Raw genomic sequence first — 26,867 nt, 5'->3', positions numbered from 1 at the left:
GCTCACTGAGAAGAAATGTAACTTAAGTAGGATTAGCATTTTATGGCATTTATTTAGTTCTTGAGTTGACTGACAAGCCTATTAATGTATTCCATGAGCTTTATTAATGTAATTGGAAAATGTCCCACATGCCAATCAACTTATAATAAGTAATTATGTTCATAAATACTGTAAAATTATTAGCTTTTAATTTGATCTCACGACATACCTTCAAAACAGTCACATGAATTTTCCATTTCTAAAGGAACAAAACATATGATCAAGCATTCAGCAAGCACATTCATCACTGCTCAGAGGTTCATGAACATCAAATGACCTTCAGAAACTAGCACTATCTGAGAAGCCATGCAATCTCTTTAAAAGGACTTACTGCTGTAATACAGCCTCTACAGTAAAAATGTTGAAAATAAACACCAGTAGACATAAATAGGTACTAGCACAGGGCATACATCCCATTGTCAAGTTCACATGGGTGTGATACAGGGGAGAGAAAATCAATTCGAGATACATTGAGAAGTATTGAGAAATATAGCATAGAAACCTACAGGTTGCAAAGGACAACCAAATGTCATATCTTGACTGTTTCATACATTGTCATCCAAATATTTCCTCTCAGAATAAAAGAGAGTCTGCCATACATTTTTTTTTCCTGGAAATATGGGTAGAAAGGGATAGAAAGGCAAAGAAGAGGAGACATTAGAATGAGTCCAGAGATGAGATGTGTCTGTGCTTTGCAATTTCTCATCCACTTTGAAGTCAGACCAAACCCTACCCTCTAGATTGCTTGTATAATCACCATGAAAAGATGGACTCTGGGCTGTAGATGTAGGTCATGGTAAAGCAATTGATAGAAGACTGACCACCTGCCTCAGGCATCTATCTTACAAAACCAGGTAGAATCTCATGAAAATCTGACTTTGAAAACCATATATCACTGCAGAAGGCAACAATCTACAATCTAGTGATTTGGTTTCCATTATAAACTGTCTCCTGAAAGCAAATTGTAGAATTAAGTAGTTTAACCTCACCATGACTGAAATATTTAATAGCAATTGAAGTTTTGTTTGCACTGAGGTTCTTATGGTATAAGAGGGAGTAGAGGTCATTTACAAAGGTTAGAGATAGACACTATGTTGAGGCATTAACCCATAAACCAAATTCAGATCCAGCCTTGAGGGAGAAGTGTAAAGACAGGAACACCACCGAGTCTCCCATTCAGCTTCACCAGGCACCAAGTCCCAGGGTGGGACATGACACCATCCATTTTGTTACTAATTTTACTAGTGATTACTACAGCATTGTTTTGAGATCCAGAGAGCAAAACATTTCATGCAGACAACACATACATGTATAGGACAATGTATTATGTAAGGGACAAATTATGCATTTTTACCCTCCACAGATCAAAGTCATACGTTTTCTTAAAGGGTACTTGCATTGGTAGGATCAGGGGCTCTTACGCTAAGTATGAAAATGGGACAACACTGTTTTTACAGATTATTAGTTGACTAGCGTGGTTATCTGCTGAAGCTCAATCAGACATAAGGCGCTGTGAAGAGCTTTCCAATTACTCTGTATTTAACTTGAGTTACTCTAGAAGGTTTCGCTTTGCATTTTCACTCAAATGCAAGAGGAGATAAAATGTGCAGGAAGGTTGGGGAGGCAGCTTTTAGAGTTACCACTCACAATTCACAACCCTTTTACTTTTCAACGTATGTGCTCTGGGTTTTTAAGTACTTATTTTAATGTATCAATTATGGATTTTCCAAGATTTATTTCAGAGATGACTCAAGGGAAGATATGAAATATATCACATACAAAAATCATAATGTGCTGTTAATGGCCATTGCCTGTTCTTGTAAGTGGGGATTCCTGGATTTAAATCGTCATTACCCTTTAATGGAACCTAGAAGATAATTCACAGGATAATGACAACACATCCTTGAATACTGGTAGCTGCTTCTGAGTCAACTCAATACCCATGTTAAATAGTTCACACAGAAATTCCACAAGGTAGCCCTTCTGGAACTTGGGTGTTTTACTATCTCAGTATTTCATTTCAAGCTTATCCCTCCTAAGGAGCTCTCCAGGAAACACTCACCTTGCACAGTGAGATGAACCTGCATTGTCCGTGGTGTGTGTTGGGTCTGCACAGAACAGGTGTACGGGCCATCATCTGTTACATCAACATTCTGTATCTGGAGGCTGTAGTCTCTTTTATTCAATGTGGAAATGGAAACTCGAGGGTCCACTGACCACTTGTCACCTCCAGCAAAAATGATACTTGACCTGTTGAGCCAGGCACCCTTTGATGCTCCATCTTCCAAGTAACACCTAGACATCGAGGGAGGTATGGAGGAAGGGAAGGAGGGAAGGAGAAAGGGAGAAAAGGAGGGAGGGAAGGAAAGAAGAACGAGAGACTGTTAATTATAATGAGAATGAATAACCGCATCTTTGTTCTGTGTGTATGCCTGTGCTTCAGTTCAGAGCCAAACTCTCTTAACATTTTCTCTGTTTATATAATGATTAATAAATATAAATGAAGTCTACATAATACATTTCTATATGAAATCATACTTCTTTGACACTTCAGGGAGTGCCAGAGGTCTTAGAGAGTCATCTTTGAGCTGGTCTAGCTCTGGATGAAGTGTACCAGCTACTCTAAGCATAAGAGCACCACATAGCTAATAATTCTAAGAAAACCTGCTGAGTATCAAGCTGGTAAAAATGAACATTGACCTAACATTTACAAGGTATAAGCTATTTTTACCAAACTGCTGCTGTTATCAGTGTAAGATCTTTAGTGACAAAGCTGTGTTGTCTCTTCAATAACTATGAGACATTAATTTATTGACAAACTGCTACCACACCCTTATTTATGGCTGGGGATGTGCATGATCCTTGTTCTCTAGGAGCTGCTCTCTAGTGACGAAGAGAGACAGCAGTCTATTGTAAGTGTACAGAGGAGACGATGAATCAATGACATCAGACTCAGGTACATGAGAAACCTACAGTTCTCAGGCCCAGAGAGAGTGTCAAGGCTGGGTATTGCAAGACTTCCTGGAAGATGAGCTATCTGAGAAGTTCAGAGGGCTGCGAGGTAATGGTACCACAGATACCACTTTGTGGGTCTTACGGTGAGAGAGCCACCAGAAATGAGCAAGATGTGTAGTGTAGGAGAGATGAAGGATGGGATGATAGAGACTGAAGACAGCAGGCTTGGTGACAGTCAGTGCATCATCAGGTGAGACCTGAAGCCAGATCCAAAGTCAGATGCTAGAACAAGATTCAGAAACACAGTCCTATGTTCAAAAGAAAGCAGCAGGCTGAGCAGAAGCAGAAGGCCTGGGTCACATGCCAGTGATTTTTGCTGAGGTTTGAAATTCAACGTTTCTTTCTTTCTTTTTTTTAAAGGGTTCTGTTACAAATTAAAGGCTAGTTTTCTTAAATAAGTACAAAGCATGGCTAGAGAAGGAGAATTCGTATATCTGAACAGTCTGACAGCATTTCCACAGAACGCCTTGGGGGATTGAACATAGAATCTGAGATTGCTACAAAATTGCAAGTTGAAGGCAACTGGCAGCCACTACCACGTTTATGAAACTAATCAGGGGGTGAACAAGGAACAAGGTTTTGGAAGAATCCAATTTGCAGTCAGCTTCCCCATCTACAGAATCTAAAGCAGTAGGGGTTGTAAAGGGCATTTTTTAATTGAAAAGCTTTTCCTTATGTATTCAATGAAGAAAATAATACCTCCTTAATGCTATAATTCAACAATTTCAGTGTGTTATTAATTCTTAATAATATACAGAAGGAAGATAGAGGGAGCAGTTTTCTCATTAAACAAGATCATGTCCATGCTGGTGTCGTGCTGAACTCTCTACATTTAGTATGTAGATCCACCAGTGCTCCTTGTGTGACCTCTGCATTTCTGGTATTTATATTAGGGTGCTTAACACAGCCCTGGAGGGTAAGACTTGCTACACCATTTATCTCTAGAAAATAAATCAAGATGTGTAGGTTAAATGACTTCCCCAAGACATTCCATTGGTGAGTGGTTTATAGGAGTGCATTTGCAAACAGGACTATTTTTTAAAATCCATATCTGATGATGCAATGTAGATCAAAGACTTTGCAAGATGGTTTTGGAAGTGGAAAGATGATTAGAATGTTGCAGATGTTACTGCGAGTAATTTCTTATTTACTGAATGTGACCGATTGCTTAACCTGTTTATTCTAAAGGATGCAGAAAATTAATTAGGAATGGGTATTTTGCCATGGAAGTCTGATTTGGAGACTCTGCTGGGCAGCTCCTTTTCTCTAGAGACTGACAAAGCTTTGCTTGCCTCTGAGATCAAGAGGACTCCCCAGAGTAGCAATCATATCCAGACCTAAACTTCATCTGTTGTTCTGGTATACCAGAGGCCACCATGGGGAAACAGACTGACCTTTGCCAAGCAAAACAGAGAAATATTCTCTATTCTGTCATGTGTCCTTTGCTGGGAGAACAACAGTCCATAGCTGTCACTGGCTCCAAACCAACACTCTTCAGAACACATGTTCAGCAAAATGAGAGTCTGACAAAAATATGACAAAAATATGTTCCTTGCATTTCAACACCTTTCTTCTTGATCACAAGTAACAGAAGTATGATTGACAACTAAAACTCCTGTATATGGAATTTTACAAATGGATTGGTCAGACTTAGGTATGAGGGTTTCTAAAGTCGCATGATATAGGCAATGAATACATATAGCTTTAAGGTTAAGGCAATGACTGCAGAAAATGTGTTAAATAGGCCAAGTTCACACTCACGCTTATGTGTGTGTGTGTTATTAGATTTAGCATTAGTATATGGAGTCTTTGAGAATAACAATAGTTCCTGGTTTTCCTGATCATTCTTCCCCATGTTGTCCTCCATGAAAACATTTTCCTTTGCAGAATATGGAGTTGGCTGGTGTGTTAGACATTCACTAAAGAGTGGAACAGGACCAGGTACCGTGTGATGAAAGTGAGAGCCACTTGAGAGACTATAATACATAATTATTCTTCTGACATTTATTAAGCAAAACCTTTTGTTTTACGACTCCTGGCATCAACAGGTTAAAATCTCCATAAAACCTGGTTTATATAGTATTTACAATCAAATGACATAGCGCATCCCCAATTGTCCAGAAAAGGAAGTAACAAATATTCTGATTGTGTCTTTCTGCCCACAACACCTGCACCCAGATTCCATCTGCAGACAAGACAGAGGGAAACTCTAACACTTAAATCAGGTCAAGTCAAGACCTCCTGTTTCTCTAAAGAAAGCCATGATTCCCAGTGGTCTCTAACATGTCCTGAGTATTGAGGTATTTCTGACTTGGCCTGCCGAGCTGACAGTTCCTCTGTGGCTGTTCTCAGCCAGCACGGAGCACCTGCCTCAGGGAGATGGCAAAAGTTATTTGTCACAGGAATTCTCTTCTGCTAGCATTCTCTGGTACTAGTTCCATATTTAACTAGTGTTATCACTAAATTGTTTAAGGTACATATTGACTATATTACCCACCACTCCTCCCAGAATCCTCATCGAACATGTGGCTTACCTAAGTAGAGGGAGGTGTGAAGTGATGGGCAGATATCGGGAGACAGCAGGGGAAAGTATATGCCAATGGTTCTCAATCTTCCTATTGATACAGCTTTTAAATATAGTTCCTCATGTTGAAGTGACCCCCAAACACAAAATTATTTTGTTGCTACTTCATAACTGTAGTTTTACTACTGTTATGAACTATAATGTAAATATCTGATATGTGACCCCCAAAAGGGGTCATGAACTATAGGTTGAGAACCACTTGACTGAAAGATCTGAAGTAAGTCACAGCAATCCTGTTTGAATTGAGGAGCTTTCCAAACCAAGAGATGCTTTGTGGAATGCTCCAGGCACTTTAAATTATAGGTGCTACTTTGCTTTACAGATGTGGAAAGAGATAGACAGCTTGTGACCGGAACAAATGAACCATGAGCCACAGTGACATAGCCTGTGGCATTGTGGACAGTTCTGGTTCATTCTGCAGGGATATGCATACAAAGGAAGGGACTGGTGATGTGAGAATGCAGGGGTAGTAATGGGGTTAGGTAATGCCTGTTCTCTGGCCAAGTATGAATGCTAAGTGCAGTAGCCGGACGGAGGAGGTGACACCTATTCTCTGACTAAAACCTCATGGTTTTACATCTCTGGATTTAACTCTCAGAATCCCTTTGAAGAATGGACAAATAATCCAAGTAAAATGTTCTAGACTGAACATATATTAAGTATAGGATGTCTTTCTAGAAAAATGTTTTCCATTTAAAAAATAACCTGCTAGACTACTGGCTTTGTTGGAAGATAAAGAAACCCCCAAAATATACCCACCAACATAAGCTGTGTTAGTACCACATCAAATACCACTCAGATGCTTACATTACCAGTCAGAGTTTTTCATATTCATGGTGACAAACATCTGGATATTGGAAAATGTGCAAGACACGAGCCGAGCATGACATATTCTACTTTGCCTCAGCTGTTAATCTTACAAATCCATGTTGAGGAATGCTTGGCTCCTCTGAACTCTTTCGGGATGTTTCTTTGCAGCTGATGTGAAGATGGGAAGCTCTGGGCTGGCTGGGTATGAAGTCCTAGCTGGTCCCACTTGTGAAGCAATTCTAATAGATTCTGCTGAAAATACTGCCCCCATGGGGATCAAATCCTGAACGTGGGAATTGGGGAGCTCAGTGAAAACGAGCTTACTATGTTCCTATTACTATCTCAGTTTTCTCACAATGTGTTGATTAACGAAAGGAAAGGAGAAACGAGTAATATCTCCACTTCCAATCAAAGCTACTTGAGAATGACTGTGTAGTGAAAGGGTATACCAGTTAGCCACACTGCTCTCTTCACTGTACTTCAGAATGCCTGCCACATAAACATCTCCATGTGCTTGCATCACAAAGTCTAAACATGTCAGAGAGTCAAAATTTACAAAACCCTTTACAATCCTCATGCTAACTTTCTCAGCTATTATCAGGTGATGGATATTTTTCTAAGCATATTATGTATTTTTTCATTCTGATCTGACAAGTCTTTGAGGTATGTGGGTATGGTCAAGCATTACCGCTACGACCATTAACAATGAGGGAAATAGTCACTGAGCAAAGGAATAACTTCTAGATGGCAGGCATATTGAAATCTGTGATGGATAGAAGTATCATTAACATCAGTACATGCACATTAAGTCTCCATCCCTGTACTCAGTATTATTGATGGGATCTGTACACTTACTGTTCATGGGAATTATACCACATTAGTGATATATTTGCTTCTCCTATAGTATAAGTAAAAACTTCTAATACATATAACATTGATTTCTTGTTCTGTGAAAGAAAAAAATCTATATCATATATATTTTTTATTCAAGTTATTCTTTGTGATAATCTTTTAAGTATAAATGAGCAAAGAACTGAAAGCCATAATCTTTCTCTTCTATTAGACTCAGTGTACCTGGTTTTATGTTGAGGTTCTTGATCCATTTGGACTTGAGCTCTGTGCAAAGTGATAAATATGGATCTATTTTCATTCTCCTACATATAGACTGAGAGTTATACCAGCACCATTTATTGAAGATGTTTTCTTTTTTCCCCCACTGTATATTTGTTAGCTTCTTTGTCAAAGATTAAGTGTCCATAGGTATGTGAGTTTACCTCTGGGTCTTCGATTCTATTCCATTGATTGACTTGTTTGTCTCTGTATAAATATCATGCAGTTTTTATCACTATTGTTTTGAAGTACAGTTTGCGGGCAGGGATGGTGATTTCCCTCAGAAGTTCTTTTATTGTTGAGAATTGTTTTGGCTATACTGGGGTTTTGTTTTCTTCCAAATAAAATTGAGAATTTCTCTTTCAATGTCTGTGTAGAACTTTGTTGGAATTTTGATGGGGATTCCATTGAATCTGTAGATTGCTTTTGGTAAGATGGTCATTTTTCACTATGTTAATCCTACCTTTCCATGGGACAGGGTAAGAAAGGGATGACAGAGGGAAGCCCAGAGGGCCAGGAGAATAAATGAAAATATGTAGCCTCAGGTATGGAAGGTGTGTGGACCCTCTAGAAAGTACTAGAGCCCAGGGAGGTGAGAGACTCTCAGGACACAATGGGGGTGACCCTAGTCAAAATGCCCAACACTGGGAAGAGGGAACTCAAAGAGTCCACCTCCAGTAGACAGGGAATCAAGTGGAGGGACTAAATTAGTAAACCACAGTCAAAAATTCTGACCCAGAATTGTTCCTGTATAAAAGAACTGCATGGAATGACTAGCCCAACTTAGGATGCATCTCATGGGGGGGGGGGTACCAAGGCTTGACACTATTACTGATGTTATGATGTGTTTACAGATGGGAGCTTGGTTGGCATGGCTGTCATCTGATAGGCCATACATCAGCTAATTGAGACAGATGCAGATACATATACTCAACTATTGAACTGAAGTCGGGGACCCCTATAGTTGAATTGGGGGAAGAACTGAAGAAGCTGAAGGGGCAAGTGACCTCACAGAAAGACCATCAATCTCAACTAACTCAGACCACAGGGAGCTCCCAGAGACTGAGTCACCAACCAGGAACATACACAGGCATGTCTGAGGCCTGGCACATATAGAGCAGAGATCTGCCTAGTCTGGCCTCAGTAGGAGAAGATACATTTAATTCCTCAAGAGACATGAGGCCTGAGGGAAGGGCAAGGCCTGTTGGTGGAGGGGAAGCTCTCTCTTGGAGGCAAGCGGGAGGAGCAATGGGATGAAAAACTGGGTGTGTGTGGGAGGGACTGGGAGTTGGGGCAATAACTGGAATGTAAATGCATAAAATAATTTAAAATTTTTATTACTTAGAGGATAACTGAAGCTTTGTTATGGATTAAACCATATTTCTAAGTATTCTATCTACATTAACCTAGAATTATCTTACATGTTTATGCAATAACACATGTTAATATATTTGGCTTTTATTTGTCTGTATTTATAAGAGATACTGCCAGATGTTTACGGGTCACCCTGCATTATTTACAAATAATTCACACAGCATTAACTTCTTTTAAGTAAAACAACTAAGAGTGATGTCAAAGACACCTTATATACTCTGAATGAAGCAACCAGGAAATTCTCAATATGCAAATGCATTCATTCTCATTCATGTTCAATCCATTATAGAAGAAAGCATCATGTCCTGACAACAAGGATGCATCTCCTCAAGTGGATGGCCACTGTGGGAGAAGACACACACAGGAAAGGCCTTGCATCGCATCTCTTTCCCCCCTTGCACACACCCTGAGAAGCACGTATCAGCACCACAGTTCTCAGGTATATGTTCACAGGCACAGGGAATTACTCAGAAGGGGAGGCCTTGCATGCTGGAGAAGCCCACTCAAGGCCCCATGTTCTGATAGCTTTAAACATGTCTCATGTCAGACACTCCTGTCATTTCCACACTTTAAATTTTGAACTCAGTGAAGCAAGCTTGCTTTCTCCCCACATGGACTCAAACGTGAGATATCCAAATCTGGAAGAGTGTCAAGTCTTTTGCTAACTGGCAGGTGCTCCAAACCACCGTGGGGATTTCTGTCTGCTTTGCTGTCTCCACGGCAGATGCTTCTGTAAGAAGTTGGACTTCCACCTCAGGAGCTATAATGGGGATGCATGCTACATTCAGATGCCAGCAGGAGGGTTTATCCTATCAGGGGCCAGCAGTGAAGGTGGAAACCCAGAGAACAGAGCTGTAGTTCTGGGCTGTGGGAAGCCTTGCTGTTTTTGTATTCTGTGTGGATCTCACTCCACACAAGTGCAAGGAGTAAAAGCAGAAGGAAAACATGCAATAGCTTCTCTCACTCCCATCAACTGCCTTTGCATTTAAACCATTAGATGGGTTGCCATTGCATATACACAATGCCACTAAGACAAGCAGCTTCCAGTGCATGTATGGTCAGACTCTACACGCCCCAAAGAAAACACTACTTTTCGGTATCTGTGAATACTGATGGTGAGATAACAAAATGAATTGCTTTTCTTCTCACCTACAATTTTTCAAGTAAAAAGTATTTTCAGTGAGTGCAGATTTCATTTTATAAACACAAATGACTCGCAGTATGAATGATTAAAGCCAGTCCTCAACTGCTAACTAAAGGGCCATTAATCCATATTTATCTTTTCTCTAAAGAAAATTAATAAGCCACAACTCAACATGAGCTATGTCTTAAAATATAAACCAGGAGCACCACACAGAGGAAAAAGTGGTTGTGTGTTTTTATTATCTCAACAAAATTCCTGGAAACAATTTCAAACTGATTATATCCCCTCCCCAATTAAAATTAAATATAAAGTTAAACACAATATCTAATTTGAATTTTATTAGATATTATTTTTAACAAAGGCAAACTTGAGAAGAAGCTATTTTGCCTCAGTGTTCTCACCTGTGCAATGGGGCTGCTAAGCATCTCTACCTGATTGTTGTCATTTGGACTCAGTTAGCCACTTTAATATACCAGGATTGAGCCAGGGGTATGCATGACTATAATTTACTATGGATATATATGTCTTACTATCAAACATCAGGTTTCAAAGCAAGACAAACACGACTCTATAACTTAGAAGAAAATATGATAAGGCATTAGTATGCAAACTATGAACAAAAATGAACTTGGTGTCTGAAATGTTTACCCCATACTATGATCTTTTTGAACTATAATTTCATATTATTATAAATATACCTATTTAAATTTTTTATCACTTTAAGTGAATCCAAAGAAGTCTGAATAACAGTGATTTGATGTTTATTTATCACTTTTTATAAAGTATATAGATAATTATTACTTCTAAAGGAAATGTTAGATGGTTTAGGTTTTTTTTGTCCTGAAACTGAAATGACTTCCACTTTTAGTACATAATTTAGTCCTAATTTAAATTTTTGGTATTTAACATCTTTTATTGTTGTCTATCTTCTTGGCTACAAAATTAAACACATAAGCCAGTATGAAAATAACGCTGTGATCATAAAACTTCTAAGACAATATACAAGTAAATTAAATGTCTTATTATTAATAGTAGATAACTTATCAAAGCACATATGTTATGGTAAATTTTATTAAATATATTTATACTTTAAGAAGTTAATAATTTTCCTATTAAGGAGGACATTTATCTGGATATATGGGATAGGGGAAGCCCTGATTTTGCTTATGCAAAAAAGGGTTCCTAGATTTTGTGTTTGTGACTAGAAACTGGGAGAAAAACTGTTTTTGTAAATAAATCTCTGCAATGGGTAGACCTGTCGTGATGCTCCTCGTGCCGTCTACATCCTCAGAGAGGTGCAGTAACCGTTCTGTGGTCGGTGTTCATGTACCGTGAACGCTGGCCTTCCAGATGAAGACTCCACTGAATCTGTAAAAGGATTCTTGCTAAAGTCACCCCTAGTATAAAATGCCCCACAGCCTCAATGCCACTGTCATAAGTCTTCTCTTTTGTATTTCACCCGACTTGTCTGGCACAAGTATCTATGACTCAACTCTTTCTGCTACTGAGGTTTTATAAAATATGCCTGAGAAGTAGCATGTGACCTGCCTTCCAGGTGTACTTCCAGGTGGTCTGTGCAGTGTAGAACCAAATTAGACTTTGAAGGCTGTAGACGTCTAAAAGCACTGTGCTCAGTAGTTTCTTTTTCTTCTTTGCTGTCCACTTATTTGCCTCCAGACTTTCTCATTTTTGGTTTCAGTTTCTGCCTACACAGGTGGGTAGAGAGCCATGCCTGGGAATCCTCCTCACGTCTTCCCACAGACCAAAGCCATGCCCAAGCGTACTCTGAATGAATATTCACACCAAACCTGTGTTCAAAGTTGCATTTCTCAAAATTAAAAGACAACAAATGGGGATACGGCAGCCTGAGCTGCAATTGTCCATGCATCATCTGCTTAAATCTCATCTACTAGGATCTATATTTGATTCAGACAATGTGATATCGTTATTGTTTTTCCTATAACCTCAGGAAACTGCACCTTGGTGGAATAGTCTGACTTTTTTGTCCTTTGGTGATCCCATCTCATAGGTCAGGGTTCATTCATTCACGAGGAAAAGGCAAGTTTGTCACTCACAGCCTTCACATCCACCCACTTTCCTTGTTGAACAGGCTGATAATCACTTCCACATAATTTATAGTTAGTGTAGCACCTATCTGAGCAGCACAATTAACTGTACAAAGGCACATAAATGATAAGTTAGGGAAGAACAATGGACAGGATTTTTTTAAGAAAAACAAAACCCACTAAACATCATTGCTTAAATTGAAATTCTTTTCCTATTGAAATATTCTTATGCTCAGATGCTGTTTTACTGTTGAATTGGTTTCCCATGTAAAGGGCCCCATAGTGTATTCTCAACAGTTCTCTACCTTGGCCATTAATCTCTCCCAGGAAGCTGTCAGAATCCTTTATGAAAATCGAAATGTACTGTATCCACTTTTCTTATCTTTCACAGGGCGTTATTTTGAGCAGCCTTGCAAGTTGGTTAAGCAGGAACTGCAGTGTAAAATCATATTAAGACGACAGCCACAATCAGATTCTTTTACTACACCCACGATGGGTTCTGATCGATCAATGCAGGCCTATTGTTTCTCACTTTTCTTGTTTTCTGGGCTCCTTCATTCATGATTTAGTCCTAATTCAAAGGGCTCCATGGGTGATGAAGTGTTTAGACACATTCATCTTTTTTTCTGTCTCTAATTGGCCTCTGTAATCATGAGCCCTTGGAAGAAACCGCCATATATTCTTCTTTATGTTAAATCATTAGTTAATAATCTTTATGTGTTTAGGATTTCAGATCAATTGTGTCCAGTTTTTTCAAGGATTGCTTGCATTTTATGTGAATCAACCATGGAGTGGGGATAGGCTATAAAATATAGACTTTATGGGTATCACAACGATTTTAAAGTGGTATTTTATAAAGTTATAAATAAATGGATGGATAAAATTTTCCTTTGAAATATACACTAGTCCACTAATGAAAGAAAACTGGTTTTGGCAGATTATACTTTTGATTTTGCCAAATGCCAAATTCTCTTACTCATAATGGAAAACATTTGCCTGCCATCTTTAGCAATGGTCGAAAGTCATCATTATCTAACAGATGCTGTGTGGCCCTGGCAAGATGGGTTGGCCATCTCAGTGAGGACATGTTGGCAGAGGTCCTCAAACTCCAGTTTTATATTTAAACAGAGGAAACAGGGTAAATCAAATGTACTTTTCTAATCTTACAAAGAAACAGAAATATTTCAAATGAATGGCAGGACTCTCCATTCCCACCTCAATTCCCACACGTGGTTTCCCTTTGAAGTCTATGTAAACAAACAAAAAAAATTTAAAAGAATCAAGAATATGCTTTGCTTCAAAAACATTGACAATCTTAAAGGAGCCTAAGCAAAATATCTGACAGATCACCATAGCATCCTAAGATGTTCCTCGATTGATGAACACCAAGAGGGTGGCTCATATATCATCACATCAGAATAAGAAAACGAAGTAGAGAATGAGGCCAGTAAGGTGGCTACCTATAAGTAGGAATCATTTTCAGAATTACAGATGGGTGTGTAAAAGAGAGACCAAAATGAGTACAGAGGAACGGGAGAAACTAGGAAGGGTCGCTGTGTGATTGCAATATGTCTGCATGGGATGGAGAGGGAGGAGCAAGGCCCTATGACCCTAACACCTACAGGGATGAAAGCCAGATGAATGCACATGTCATGGGCTTGAAATGCTTTCTTTAGGCAATGAAGATGTGTTCAGGTATATGAGGGACAGTCTTGAAAGGTGTTCATGAGGACATTTAAAAAAATATTACATCAGTGAAATGGGACAATCAACTAAATGAAATTTAAATTTTATAAACTCGTTAAGTGAAATACTATCTTATGTTTCCTGTACATAAAGAAAAGAAGATTCCAGAGCTACGGGGAACTTTCCCAGTTTCAGAAAACATCAGTGTTCTGGATGTTTTCTTCATCAACCTAACTATGTAATGATTTATCTTCCTATATATACATCCAGCTTTCCATTCACCCATCCATCCATTCTATCCATCCATTCACTCTAGAATCAACTTTGATTATCTCTACCAGAGCTCCTGACAGCCTGGATTGTTTTGTCAACAGCAACATAATTCCAAGAAGTTAAGGCTGGGAAGCCATAGTCAAGACCCAATGGTTAGTTAGGAAAGATGAAAGGTTCAATGTAACACAGATTGAGCAGGTAAAGGGCTCTGTGGGTCAAACATAAATATGCATAATACACCTTGAGTCACAGCTGGCTGGTCAGGTGGGCACCAACCACGCACAATTGCTTTCTTTTCCTGTGAGATATGGGCAGCATCACCAAAAGGAGACACTCATTTAGCAATTTCGGATTCAGACTTCAGGAGAGAGGAATGTATGGGAATTAAGTACAGTAGTATTAATATTACCTATTAAATATTAGATCACATATTAGAAGCTTTACAACATGAAGGTTTAGCACATTTAATATTGAGAAGAACAGGAAAACTGTTTCAACAACAACAGTAACAGCAAATCAAAGGAAAGGCTTTAAGAAGGCACACTGGTCCTTGGTGCCTTCTGAATAGAGGCACCAGGAGATTGAGACTGAGGGCAAGAGCCAGAAGGACTCTTCTTGTGCTGGTACTCAGTATACCCTCAGTGGACACCTAACAGTGTTCGAGAAGAGATGATTACCTGGCCTGTGGAACCCAGATGTAGTCACAGGAAGGCCTACTTCGTCACTAAACAAATTCATCTTTTTCAAAGGAGTGGACCCATGCACAATAGGTCTTAATGGCTTTCCAGTCGCTGGTGGCTTCATTTCTTTTAAATGCCTTTAAGTTTGCTTCCTCTGGTGTGTTAGTTATATACGACAGGTATTACATATAGATAAAACCAGCTGTTGAAATTATCTGTGTAGTTTGAAGTATTTGAAATGACACGTTTCAAATGCCCCTTTTTTCTTTTGTTGCGTTGACAAGTATTATTTGATTCTTGAGGATTTCATGTTAAAATTTTTGTTTACAGTATGCCTTCCACATGGTATATTATTTGCAATAAAGCTATTTACATTTTAATTAAATTTTTGTTATCAAAATATAATTAAGGAATATTTAACTTCCTTTTTTTATTTGGGTATATGGAGGCAGGGAACCATCTGATACCATGAGGTTTCTCTGAATGAAAAGTTTCATTCCAGCTGGGCTAGTTGTTGAGCCAGATTTATCAATCTGCCTGTTACCGCCCTGCAATGCCAGGATTGCAGGTGCCTGCACCCAGGCAACTGGAAAAATCGAAACATTAAAAATAAAATCTATACCAGCACATCTCTAAAAGTACACAGTGCAGTCATAAACCAATGCTAATAAAAAAGACTTCTGTCTTGTAACTGTCAATCACACATCATGAGGGCTGAATAGAGATTACCATCAATTTTTCTATCACTTACTTTATGAAATGTACTTAGCAAAGCTCTAGACACTATTCAAATATACAAAAGTACTTTATAAAGTTAGTGTTGCTACTAAATTTTACTAAAGAGCAGAGGCCTCTTGGGAGAACTCATAGCTTTACTAAAACAAACAGGGTGGAATGAGAGCAAGGGGAAAGTAAGTACAAATGAATCTGAGTTGCTGGTGTTTGCTACCACTGTCCAGAGGAGACCAGAACAATCTGAAAGGAACTCCATCTCCCTCAATATCACTGACATATTCACTGTGCCGATTAGTGTATGTATGATTCTGGGAATGAAAGGAGACTCTTGCATAGGGAGAAGTCAGTTCCCAGCTGCCGTGAAGTCAGTGCACAAAGGAACAGGTAACACAGTGCAGCACAGGAGCCCAAGCTGAAGAGTCTTCTTCATTCCTTCTCCTGCTAAATATAAAGGCACCTGATCCTGGGCTCCTGACCTGTCTAAGAGGACACATCTCAGACTTCCTGAAGCTCGGACAGAAGCACAGCAGTCCCTGAAGAATGGACAGGTCTACATGTGTGCACTCACATGGATCTGCAAGCTGCTTGCCTATTCACCTGAAATCTAAGACACTGCAGGCCAGATTCATCCAGCATCCTCCCCAAGGCATAGCCAGTAGAGGTCTGGCTTCAGCCTTAGCATTGAAAGAATAAACTTCAGCATTTGTAGGTACACTTTTATGTTCACCTTCCATCCAGAGTTTACCATTAAAATCATGAGTATCCTGTCTGTTGGAACACTCCAGTGGATATCAGCAGCCATACAATGAGCAGCCTCCCACCAGGATCAGTCAACTTCAGGCACACAGTTGGTATGGTATGGGAGCCCATGCTTGCACACATTGAAACTGAGTCACTCCCTGTGAACAAGTGAGTGTTGATAACACGGAAATGGGTACATTCGGTTCTCATGAGTGTTTCCCAGTAAACCAGAGTGTTGGAGATAGAACCTTGTGCTTCATACCATGTGCTCGCTAGGGAAAAGCTAAATCTTTTCAAACATAGTAATAATAAAAACAAATGAAGTGACAAAAAAGATGCAAATTTTGTCAATTGGGTTAGATGTGAAGATGAAGGTTTCTAAGACTCTGAACCTCAGTATCTTTTGGTCACACCATGTCCTGCTATTTCATCTTCTGTGGATTTTGATAACTACATAACAGCATTTTGTCTAATGTACAACTACAGAGAAGTAGGACTTTAACACCAGGTTTTATAAAGTAAGTCCATAGTTAAATCTGAAGACAGGGACTCTGATTTTAATTCTGGTACCATGGAATTCTTACTAGGAATTACATGTTTGCAAACCCTTAACAACTTCATAGGATCAGTCTTCCCCTGAGGACATCCATGGAGTCATCATGGAAGATGTGTGTCTCCAAGAGACCAGCACGCATCACTTTGAATTATTCTTTCATGCAGATAAACGAATGGAAATGATATTCCCTCCTTATGCATACTCACACCATTTAATAGGGGAATATTTATGAGGTCTCTAAATGAGAAAGAAATAACACATAGACATCCCCTTATTTCCTAGACTCTGCATGGGAAGGGATTTCAGAATTAGTTGCTGGGGATGGAGCATGCTGCTATAGTCGTAACTGTACCTGGTACACACTCCAATTCTGGTTTCATCTTGCCCATTCACCTCATTTAGAGATTTAGGCTGGAGAGAAGAGTAAATGGAGCAGTCACTGCACCAGGACTAAATCCAAAGTAAGCCGCATATCATCCTGTTTGCTCCACACAGGTCATCTTAACTTTAAAACCTGGTTTCATAAGCACTGACATAAATCCCAAGGCACATCCAAGCAAAGAATTAGTTCAGGATCCATGAAAAAGAACTGAGCCAAACTGGGTGTTATTGCTTGTTTTATTAATTAATGCAAATTAGTGTAGGGATTTAGAGTCAAAAATATAAAATAGGCTTGGGAGAAAAACTCAGAAGTAAATCAGTGGCCTAGCGAGGGTTAGCCCCTTGGTTCAATTCCACGTTCTGTCTTCTCTCTTTGTCTCTGTCTCTCTCTCTGTGTATCGCTGTGTCTCTCTCTGTCTCTGTCTCTTTGTGTCTCTGTGTGTGTGTGTGTTTGTTTGTGTGAGTTTTGTGAAGGCTAAAGTTATGTTTTAAGTTTAAATTTTGTTCCATAAGAGATATATAAAACAACAATGGCTCTAGCCTGTAAGCACTATTTGCTCAAGGACAGACAAAATTGTAAGCCCCACTTACCCAAGGACAGATAATTTCCTGGAATGCTGGGGGCTGCTGTTCATGTAAGATAACAAGCCATGTGTTTTCACTTCTGTAAACCAAGTCTGGCTGCCTAACTGCAGAGGCTGAACTCGATCACTTGGAGGCATGAGGTACATCAGGATGTATGCTTGCCCCCACTGGACAAAGGCAGAAAGTACACAGCCTTGTGGGTTTTGCCTTTATATACATCTGCCTATATTAATTCTTCAGCATTATCTAGGAATCTGAGATATGAACCTGGCCAGTGTCCAACTTCCTGGCCAGTATTTAATAAATCCTGCTTCAAATTTAACTAAAAGAAATGTGATGGTCATCTTAGTTTCACCTGATGGTGGAATTAACTGTGTGTCTATGTATGTATCTGTGTGTGTGTGTGTGTGTGTGAGAGAGAGAGAGAGAGAGAGAGAGAGAGAGAGAGAGAGAGAATAACACATAATAAAAAAGCTTTAAAACAAGAGAGTATAGAATCTCCATTTCATTTCTTTTTTTCTCTCCTTGTTGGGTGTGACAGTAGACACCTTTGCTCACTGAGTCATCTCACAAGCCCAATTCTCTGATCTGAAAAAAATAGCTGAATGAAACTGATATATAACTAGGAAGTGCTTATTTCTCCACAGTTGAACAGAATAACATATATGTTTAGAGGGTTTAGAATACTAATAGATAGGTTTAACCACTCTATGTGGTTAAAACTATTCTCAAAAATTACACCCCAACAGTGATCACACTGAAGATGTTAATTGGGTTTGAAACAAATTGAACATATCTACTTATCTCAATGTTAATACAAAATTATTTAACATAGATAAAATGTCCATGTGAATAAAATATTTCCAGCCAACGTTTATGTGTAAACAGCATGTTGTGTCTGGCTTTGCCAAGCTCAAATGGAAAATTCACAAGCAAGATACAGTTTTTTATAACAATCCCGCCATTCTGCCTACTGATAAATTTTCTTGAAATTCTACTTCTGTTACCTAGTTCCACTACCTATCAAACAACCCCTCACGGCACAAAGAATCAAATTCAAGGGCATTGTCCTGGAGTTGACAATATTTTACAGGCCAGCTTTCATTTACTTCTGTTAGAACCTTTTAAAATGACCTTTATGTAACAGGCAACTCAGTTCCGAATAATTACCGCATGGAGCCGTTAATGATGGATTTCCCTGAAACATCCTCATTCTATTTGCCACACTTTAGGGTTTCACTGATCCTTTAATGTCCATTTTAAATTCCTCTTTGAAGTTCTCTTTGCCTCTTGTACCATATGCATGGAATTTCTACTGAAGTCTGCGTAATTAACATAGGTCATGGAAGAACTTTCTAGGAAGTTTCTATCCACCCGTATCCATGAAGCATACATAACCAGGACATTTTACAAATGAAAGTTTTAGATGGCTTTAATGCTTGCATACTCCTTTTTACTACGTTTCCCTTAGGGCCATCATGCTTTTTAGCAGCGCTGTGGTTTGAATGTAAAATGCCCTTTCTAGACTTGTGCGTTTGAACACTGGTCCTCAGAGGGTACAGTGGGAGGCTGTGTAATGTTTCAGAGGTGTGGCCTTGCTAAAAGAAGTGTATTACTGGGGAGGGGCTTCGGATTTTATAACCCGGATCCACTTCTACTTCACACTCTGCACTTTGACCAGGAATTAAGGTGACTGGCTTCTACCCTCTCCTACCACCATGTTTACCACACAGAGGACTGCTTCCCTTGGAGCATGAAGCCATACTAAGTCCTTCCTCCTTCTAGGTGTTTTCTGTCAGGTAATTTTTCACAGCTACAAGAGAAGTAACTAACATATAGGTCTTCCATCTTCTTACCTTTTATGAATCTATATACTAACCACAAATTTGCCATTTATGTCTGATTTCTAATTGGAAATAAAAAGTTGGGATTTACCTAAAAGCACCTAGATAAAAGGAAACGGGAAAGTGAGAAGAAATAAGAAAGTTTTGAGCCCCAGGGATTCCAAGATCACTCATGGTGGTGACCTGATTCACCATTTTTAGCATCTGAATGAGTAGAAATTTGAGGAAGAGTAGTTCTCTAGGCAGTCTTTCACCTCGGGGCTGTTCTCAACTGACAAGTTCCCTTTATGCTTTAGATGCAGTCTTTTGGACAGGAGGCTGTCATCCTTGTCCTCTACTCTTAAATTTACTCTCAATTGGCTTCGCAACAACACAGTTATTTTTTGTTAATAGAATAAAAATCGGTTTCGTTATGTAAATAATAATGACAAAAAAACAAAAAAGCAATTGTACACTCACTGACACTCTTCCTTCTACTACTATTGATAACATGTTGGTCTCCAGTCTATGCTTGCAGCTAAGATCACCCTTAATCCCAGAGCTCTGAAGAGGGGCTCTCACACAATGAGCAGAGTATACACATCACAGTCATCATTTCTGCCCTGCATCACTTCCCCCCTTAAAGAGTCTGCCAAATGTTATAAATGTCCACCTTATTACATAGCACTTTTTTTTTCCTGGATAATTAATTCTTAATAAATTACAAATGTCAACAAATGTAAACTCTAAATAAGCTCCTTCCCAAAAGTTTCTGTTTCTTTGACAATATTATTTACTGTAGAAATGTATCTTTAAAAATTAATGTAAATTATTTTGATACAATCCATAGGTACAAAGACTGGTGAGATGGCTCAGTGGGTTAGAGCACCCGACTGCTCTTCCGAAGGTCCAGAGTTCAAATCCCAGCAACCACATGGTAGCTTACAACCATCCGTAACAAGATCTGACTCCCCCTTCTGGAATGTCTGAAGACAGCTGCAATGTACTTACATATAATAATAAATAAATCTTAAAAAAATTTAATGTAAATTATTTTGATACAATGCATAGGTACAAAGACACTACATTTTTTATTTAAAAAAAATCTGATCTATTTTAGGTCTAAATAAACTGAACTGACCATTTAATTTTGCAATTCCTTTTACAAATATTTATTCTTATGTGTGGGTATGCTTGTGCACTATATGCGTGCAGGAAGCCTGCAGAAGTCAGAACAGGATGCTGGATCCCCTGGAACTGAAGTAACAGGTGATTGGCAGCTGCCTTGAAGGTACTGGGGATATATAAATTCTGTTGCTACAAGGGACACAAATGAGTGGATTCTATCACAGAACTTCTGAGTGAATGTACAACAGATTTTAAACATTTTTCAAAATGCTGAATGTAGCCTGCCCTTCTTTGTTTCTTTTCCACCATGTGGATCCCAGGGACTGGATTTGTGTCCTCGGGTTTAGTTGTTGGTTGTTTTACCCACTGAGCCACATCGCCAATCCCCCATTTCTCAAATTTTAATTTAATACTTTTGCAAAATGTCATCATTATCAAGTCCCTTAAATGGCTGGGAACATGAGATGATGTTCCCAAAAATATCCAGTAAACCACAACCTGCCTCTTAAGTAAATGTGGAGAACAGCAGAAGTATGTAGTCCAGGTTGAAACCAATTATCATTCCATGAATTAGCAAGCCGGTCTGACTTGTCCGAGCTCCATTTTGATGTATTTGAGAGCATTCCACTGAGCTAACTTGACTTCATGCTCCTGATGTCATGGTAACCTCCAGTCTGCGGATAGCTTGGATACTTATTGTGCACAAGAAATATAGAAAACAACAAGACCGCTGTCATCACGTCAAAGCAATGATTCCATGAAACATGGGGCGTCATGTCTTAGAAAGAGATGAACCACAAAATGTCAGCACAGGCTGAGGGAAGCCTGTCTTGTTACCACCCTTTCTGGAGGTTTGTGTCTAGTGCATACTTGTCAATACTAAAGGTTAGCCTGATCGCCAGCATCCTTTAAAAGGTTATTTGAAACAAATGAGAAAACATGATTTCACTCCAGTCTTACAGAGTTATGTAAGGGGGGGTTGGATTGGTGGGGGAAGTATATAATCAGCATGACAAAAATCCACGGGGGTGGCTTTCATGTACTCCCCCTTTAAAATGATTTCTTCCCTTATTTAACTACCATTTTACAGTCTCTCATGTAAAATGAGCAGGAATGAACATTTACAAAGGAAATTAAACCCTCTTGATCTAGCCTGGTCAGTGGTCAGGCCGTATAAGTGGGGAATTAGCCTGCAATCATAGATATAATGATACCACATTATAATGAAAATCTGCCCTGGTTGGCTCCATTCAATATACTTAAAAATCCTTTAGAAATTAAGTTGCACCTATCTCTCAGATAATGATATGTTAAATCAGATCTGATTATTGCATTTACAGATGCTAATTTGGGAGGATAAAAGTGGCTCCCATGCATTTTTCTCAAAGGATCCACTGTTTAAAAGCCCGAATTTTTAGCCTGCTCTCTCCACATTTCCTAAGTACTTTTTCTAACTCTGTCTTTTACTCTCACCCTTATTTTCGAAGTAAGTTACCCCACTAAACCCAGTGCTGAATGCATATCAGAATTACACGCAGTTTAAATAGTCACCATCACAAAGTAGCCTCTATAAGTTTTAATTTTTGAAAAAAGAATGCCTGAAGCTGGAGAGATGCTTGGCAGTCCATAGCACTTGCTGGTCTTGTAGAGGACCAGAGTTCTGTTCCCAGCTCCAGAGTCAGGCAAACAAATTCCCAACCTCTAAGGAATCTTCTGGGCTCCATTGTCATACCTACATTGGCACATACCTACATTGGTACATACCTACATTGGTACATACATACATTGGTACATACATACACACATGAAAATAAAATTTTAAACCCTTTAAAATGTTGAATGCTTATGATAAAAAGAAATCATGCAGACACAGCCAGCAGTTAAAACTTTCACTGTCCTTTCAATGAATTGCTTACTGTTTCTTGCATATATTCCTAAACATATTACGTGAGCAAAATATCCTTCCATGCATACACTCATTTTAAAATGTTAACATAGTAAGAACATCTCAAGTGCAATGGACGATAAACAGCTCACTTTTCTCCTTGATACATCTAACTCATCTACATCATTCTGAACTGCCTGCATGTAGGGGGTCTTTCCTTTCATGTGCCTGGGTTTTCAACCAAAAACTAAATGTAGAAACGGACTTATATAATCTATTCTTTGAGCAGGGTGCTAGCAGGAGGCAGATTGACTCTGAGGCTATCCAGAGTCACTCTGTCTAATACCAAGAATAATGAGGACTGAGAGCCCTCATTCTGTTGGGTTGAGGCTGGTTAATGTGTACTAGAGAGTAAGAGCAAGGTGAGTCAGTACCGTACTACACAGGAGTGGAGCTGCTAAGGCTGTGGGAACATTTCTCTCTCTCTAAACTGACTTCTCAGATGGTGTGTTAGTTAATAGTTCCACAACCTTGGTACTTCAAAGAATAATTTACATATTTTATGAAGGGATAATCACACATATACAACATGTTGCAATTAAACACTTTTGTAACTTGTTATCTGGATATTTAGATTTGTGTGTGTATGTGTGTGTGCAATTATAGATAGACAGGTCATGAATTTGAGAGAGTAACTGAGAGACAAGAAAGGAAGGAAGGAGAGAAGGAATTGGAGGGGGAAGGAGAGCAGATGGCACAAACACAGGCATGGTGGCTTGAATGAGAGGTCCCCATAGCCTCATGTTTTGAACACTTATTCCCCATTGGTGGTGCTCTTTGTTTAGGTATAGGAGGTGTGGCCTTGCTTGAGAAAGTATTCATTGAAGCCTGGCTTTGAGATATTAAAGCCTTACTCTACCTGAGGTCTGCCCTCTGCTTTGTGTACAGATATAAGCTCCTGTTAATGGGAATTTTATGCATGATTCTCCATGCTATAATAATTTACTTTAAATTAATAAATATTAAATTGTACAACACAATCCAAAATAACCAATTAGGTAGAATTTGAAAACTTGCATTTGGGGAAATGAATTGAGCTCAGCTCAATATATTCAGGAGACTGTATCAGGATATTAATCTTTATCTTTGCTTCAGTATCAGTTTTATTTGATCATAGAGAAAAAGCAAAGATAGGAAAGAAAGCAACATTTAATATATGAAAGAAGCAAAGGTCTTGCAGTATGGATATGGACAGGCTTATATATGTGCATCATGATAAACATGTCTGACCTGTACCTGTCAGCACATTAACCCAATAGCCATGCACAGCACTGATGCAGAACACTAACCTGACACCATCAAAATCCAGGACTCAACCTCAACCACCCAGATATTACAGTGCCAGAGAGTGGGAATAATGTTCCAAGCCAATGTGTGTGTGTGCATGTGTGCTGGGTATTGTTAATTTAAAAATGAATACTTCTTGTAATATCCAGGCAAGTTACTCCTTGCAACCTGTTAGGACGACTTTTTTGAATGATAACTACATTTGTAAAGTTATTCGAGTTAAGATTGGAATCTTACCTTATTTATACATATTCTTAAACAATAATTTAGTTTTTATATGTGTATAGAGCTGGAGGGATTGCTCAGTGGGTAACAGTGCTTGTTGCAGGAACTTGAAGACTGAGTTTGATCCTAAAACACAAGGTAACAGCTGGATGTGTGGTGGGTTCTTGCATTTCCAGTACTGGGGAGATTATTACTAAGCTGACCATAGCTAAACTAGATATCCCCAGGTTCCTGTGAGAACCTCAGACTCAGAAAACAGTGGGAGATGTTCCCAAAGATGAGGCGCAAGGATGACCTTTTGCCTCCACATACAGGCACATGCACACAGATGCACACAACACATGCATACACACACATGCACATGCATACACACAGGCACACACACACACACACACACACACACACACACACACACATCTATATGCATTTGTGGATTAATAGAATAAGCCCTGTCTTCTCCCCAACCCAGGGCAAGTGTCTTGTTCCTTTTTCTGCTGTGTGTCTCCTAGATCACAATTCCAGTTCCTCAAAAGCTGATGTTCGTGTGAATGCTGTGCTTGGCTTTTTAAGGATGAGCCCTGCCTGCCTCTGGCTTCCCAGCACAGGGATTATAGGCACCATCACAATACCCAGATTTTCTGCACGTGTTCTGGGGAATCAAACAATTTACAGACTGAGCCATCTCCTCAGCCATAAGTGTATACATGAAGTAGTTTGCAAATTATAAATACTGAAATTTCTCTAACTTAGATAAAATAATTAAGTGGTCTTTTAATAAGCTAAGTGGATACCCTGCTGAAAGTCGGCCCTGCTTTGGTTACACAGGTGGGAAAGTCGTAAGTTCCTGTGTGATGAGAGCCAACGGGAATGGTAGCTTCTCAGTCTGACATTCTACTCTGTGGCAGAGAAGTGGAAATCAATGCCGCAAAAAACCAACTATGGTTTGAAAACATAGAAACATGGCTGAGCATGCATAAAGGATGTGAGAAACAATAGCATGTAAAATCTATATCACGGGCTGGCAAGATGGCTCATCAGCTAAAGATGCTTGTCCCCAAGCCTGACAATTTGAGTTCAATTCCTGGGACTTACATGGTGGTAAGAGAGATCTGACTCCTGCAAGGTGTCCACTGCCTTCCATGTGTGTGCTGCTGCACACATTGATACTGTGTGCATGTGTGCACATATATACACAGAAATAAATGAACAAATAAATGAATACATAAGTAAGACCCTTCACAATAATGTTTAATGTGATTATGCTAGCAGAGAGCATGCAAGTGTCCAAGTTATTTTTCTTATGGCTTTATATTCTGTAGGATAAATCTAGACTCCACCAGCTGTGTTGAAATATAGGACAAGAAATAATGGGTTCTGTTTGTTTCCCTTTCAGAGACTCCAGATGAACTCAGGAACTGTTCAGGCCCGAGAAAGAAACAAAAATTTCTCCACTGATGTAATAGTGTCTGATAAGAACATAAGAGCTGAGAGCACATTATTGTGCTGAGATGCACTTACAGAAAAGTAATGAATGGCTAAATAATATGACATTTGAAAATTTCAAATAAATGCCATAACCGTGCCAGAAATGTACCACGATGGCAGGGAGAGGCCACGTGGGGTGGTCCATATCACAGCAAGTGGCCGGGAGAAAAGAGATGATATATTTCAACCATCATCCCCACGTACAAATTCCTCTCCTGTGCCTCTCAGGGAGGTTGGGCCCATGTTTTATATCACTGCAGAATTTTGTGGAAAAGAGAAATCTAACATTTTAATTTTGAAGAATATGATCATATGTTCCTTTGAGTTAATTTAAAAGATGGACCAGTTGAGAAAATTACAGATGTGCATGATTGAAATTTTACAGAATTTTACCACACAGCAAAATTAATAATTATTTATGAAATAATTATCTTTTCTCAGGGACTAACAAACCTAACTTGATATATTTTCAATAAAGGAAAAAAATGTATAGAATTAGTGACTCTATCCTGAGGAAGTGTCTGCTCATATTCTTCCTTTGTGTGCATGATTTACTTCAATGTAAATAACCCTGAAGTTCATATTTTGTTCACAGTGTTTATAGCACAAACATTTGGTGGTCTGTTGTGTGATTATCTTCACACCTCATGACAAATAAACCCTGCACAGATGACTGGAGGAGAAGTGGCTGCACAGACTATATATAGTGACGATAGTCCGCATTCTCACTATCACATAATAACTGGTCTCACTCGAGATCCACATGCTGAGATGGAGGCATTCACAGACCAAATGCTGGTCAGTAGCACAGAAGACTCAGCTGATGGCTGTAACTATGAAGAACAGCCTCAGGCAGGCAGACTAGGCAGGTTTCTCAGGTTGTCACAATCAAATGTGCTTCCGGGATGCCTGGTTCCCTCACTGGCCTACCATTTCAATTTAGTGGTCTACTGTCCTTAGTAACTCTGGGATGTTATGTCTTTCTCTTCAAAAATTAGATGTGTGTAATAGTAAGTCCTGAAAGGGACTCAGACACATATCCCTGGGAGGACAGAACCATAGACAGGAGAGAATGCTTGCTCTCTTGCATCTTTGGGAGATTTGATGAGGACTGCAAATCTGTGCCTCCTAAAACTGAGGGAGTAGTCTACCTGATGCATGTGTTTTGTTCCACAGGCCTAGAGCCTCACGAAAG

General features: G+C 39.2%; 1 protein-coding gene across 5 annotated transcripts in view; it reads right to left on the bottom strand.

The window, feature by feature from the left end:
- Positions 1-26,867, bottom strand: part of Negr1 (neuronal growth regulator 1) — a 754,675-nt gene that overhangs the window by 454,694 nt on the left and 273,114 nt on the right. For all 5 annotated transcript variants that reach the window (XM_006501576.3, XM_006501578.3, XM_006501577.2 and 2 more), the window contains exon 2: positions 2,102-2,334. In XM_006501576.3, the coding sequence (XP_006501639.1) occupies positions 2,102-2,334 (233 nt within the window). The remainder of the gene's footprint in view (positions 1-2,101; positions 2,335-26,867) is intronic.

Source organism: Mus musculus, chromosome 3 (genome assembly GCF_000001635.26).
Source record: "Mus musculus strain C57BL/6J chromosome 3, GRCm38.p6 C57BL/6J".
NCBI lineage: Eukaryota > Metazoa > Chordata > Mammalia > Rodentia > Muridae > Mus > Mus musculus.
Note: the sequence above shows the minus strand (reverse complement) of the source record. Positions and strands in the feature narration are given on the sequence as shown.